This window comes from Manihot esculenta, unplaced genomic scaffold (assembly GCF_001659605.2).
Source record: "Manihot esculenta cultivar AM560-2 unplaced genomic scaffold, M.esculenta_v8 Scaffold64, whole genome shotgun sequence".
NCBI lineage: Eukaryota > Viridiplantae > Streptophyta > Magnoliopsida > Malpighiales > Euphorbiaceae > Manihot > Manihot esculenta.
In genome coordinates, this window is record NW_025215481.1 from 1,229,416 (window position 1) to 1,231,915 (window position 2,500).

A 2,500-nucleotide genomic window follows, 5' to 3' on the forward strand; every position below is an offset into this window, starting at 1 on the left:
CCCAGCTATTCTCGCGACGCCCTCGTCGCGTCTCCACGAAGTCGCACCTTAGACGTCCATGGTCTTCTCTCCTGCGGTGCAGATTGAGAACGTCCCTCAGAATTTACCTCCCTTGGAGAATCACCATCCACTCTATGATTCCCCACACAAGTCCTCACAAACCATTTGACATCCGTCACCATGTGATGCCAATAGAATTCTCGTCCAAGCATTGCCATCATTTTCCTCACACTTGGACGGCCACAAATCATGAAGTCATGACACCACCTCATGACCTCCTCCCGTAACTTGCCCCATCTAGGCACAAAGATGCTGCCACGCCTTGTTTTAATGAGCCCCTCATCGACCACGAACTTCCTTGTGACCCCATCGCGAGCCAACCTCACCAATTGCTTGGCTTGCCCATCACGCATCGTTGCATCCTTGATGCGCCTCAACAAGGAAGACTTTGGACCCATCGCGTCGACAGTCATCCCTACTCTCTTCTTCTTGTCATCATGCCCCTGGCCTCTCTTTGGTGGCAATGACTCCTTGGGCAGCTCCTTTGGACTTACTACTTGTAGGCTAGAAAGTGTGCTAGTGGCACTCTTCCCTCTTGCCAAGTTTATGGCCTTTAAGGTATTTCCATCAGCTAAGCACATATCATTGGCATAAGGGAGAAGAACTGCCTTCACCTTATCCATAAAATCCATGCCTAGCACACAAGAGTGATCATCCAAATTAATAATGTAGAAGTCCAAAGTTCCAGTCCACTCACCTATCTTCACTTGGACATTCCTTGCAACTCCATATGTCGGGGTTGGAAAAGAGTTGACAACCTTCAACCAACCCTTATCACCATAAAAAGGAACTCCAAGCTTCTTCGCCACATCGAGCTTCATGAAGTTGTGTGAAGCCCCGGTGTCCACCAAAGCTTGAATGGACTGCCCCTTTACCTCCATTGGCGCAAACAAGCGTCCCTTGCGCTCACTTGCCACCTCTTTTGGTTTGACATCGATGGCAGCTAGTTGTAAGGCACCCATGCACATGTTCTCCCCTTGCTGCTTGCTTGCTTCCTTCTCTTCCACTAAGGAAGACAAGACCTTGCGCTTTGGACACTCTCTCACCATATGCGGTCCATCGCACAAGAAGCACTTCTGTAGAGGCTTCTCCCTCTCACCTTCGGGCCTCCTCCATCCCTTGGACAAACCCTCCTTAGGTCTCCACGGTTTAGCACTCCCCTCCTTACTTTCATGGGTGTCGCTACTATTCTTGGCCTTTACTTGCTCCACCCCCTTGCCTTTGTCCCCTTTCTGATACTCAGTCAAGGACTCGGCAATAGAAATGGCAGTGGCAAGATCTTGGGCTCCTCGCCTTTCAATCTCGAGCCTTGCCCAATGTTGCAACCCATCCATAAAAGCAAAGAGTGCTTCATTATCAGGATAGCCAGGGATTTCGAGAATTACCTCAGTGAACTCCTTCACATAGTCTCGAATTGTCCCTCGTTGAGTAAGCCTCCTTAGCCTTGCTCGTGCCTCATGAGCAGCATTCACGGGATAGAATTGCCTCTTCAATTCTCTCTTAAAATCATCCCACGTCTCTAATGTGCAAGTGCCTTTCTCGATGTCAGCTTCCCTCCTTCGCCACCAGACCATGGCGGTGTCAGCCAAATATAGTGGGGCATGATCAATCTTCCTAGCATCTTCCACAATTCCTAGGGCCTTGAAGTATTGCTCTAAGCTCCATAGGAAATTGTCAATCTCCTTCGCATTACGCGTCCCCCTGAACGCTTGTGGCTTAGGCACTTCCACTCGTGCCATAGGAGCTCCCGAAGTGGATGGTGTGGCTGCCATACCACCTTGGACTACCACGGAGCGCAACAATGCCAATTGCTCCTCGAGCTCCTTCATCCTCCCCATCATCTTATCCATTTCCGCCCTTAGGAAATGGTTCTCCTCTTTAATGGCAGCATTCTCCTCGGAATGGGCATGCCTAAGTGACCCCATCTCACTTGCTAGCTTGTCCACAACGGAGTCGAGGGCACCTTGCATCTCCTCACGGAACTCTTCCATCCCATTGCCGAGTTCCTCCATGCGGGTGTCAACCTCCTCGAACTTCTCCTCCTCCTCGATCAAGACTAGCTCCACCTTCGCAAGACGGGTCTCCAAATCACCGAGCTCCTCCCTAGCTCGTGTAGGCTCCCTCGATTTGCCCCTTCCTTTCCTTTTACCGCCACCTTGCTCCTCCACCATTGGAGCAACTCCCCCAGCAATCACCTCGCTTGGATCGGACATCTTCCACCCAATCAAGCAAACCAACGCTCTGATACCACTTGTCACGGACTAAGTGTTTCAATACCCGAAACTCACTTAAACCGTGCGGCACTTAGCTCCCCTAGCTAAGTTCAGCCTTACTCCTTGCTCAAAACAAGAGCAATTGGGTGATTGTGGCAACGGAAGCTTAGTTGTGTGAGAAAGTGTTGGCTAAGCTCAAAGGAGAATGATGATGGAAGGAAGAAATT

At 50.4% G+C, this 2,500-nt stretch overlaps 2 protein-coding genes across 2 annotated transcripts in view; both read right to left on the reverse strand.

Annotated features, from left to right (window-relative positions):
- Window positions 1-5: 5 nt before the first annotated feature.
- On the reverse strand, window positions 6-2,273 carry LOC122722612. Its single transcript, XM_043953722.1, has one exon. The coding sequence runs from the start codon at window positions 2,271-2,273 to the stop codon at window positions 6-8; it is 2,268 nt and encodes a 755-aa protein (XP_043809657.1).
- A 206-nt stretch (window positions 2,274-2,479) lies between these two features.
- LOC122722616 overlaps window positions 2,480-2,500 on the reverse strand; it is a 5,308-nt gene continuing 5,287 nt past the window's right edge. Inside the window, exon 2 of the mRNA XM_043953728.1 lies at window positions 2,480-2,500. This exon is cut by the window's right edge and continues 758 nt beyond it. The gene's annotated coding sequence lies outside the window, so the exon portion shown is untranslated.

What these genes read in the sequence shown, in the direction of transcription:
- LOC122722612 (XM_043953722.1), bottom strand. Translation starts at nt 2,273, where the DNA reads ATGTCCGATCCAAGCGAGGTGATTGCTGGGGGAGTTGCTCCAATGGTG.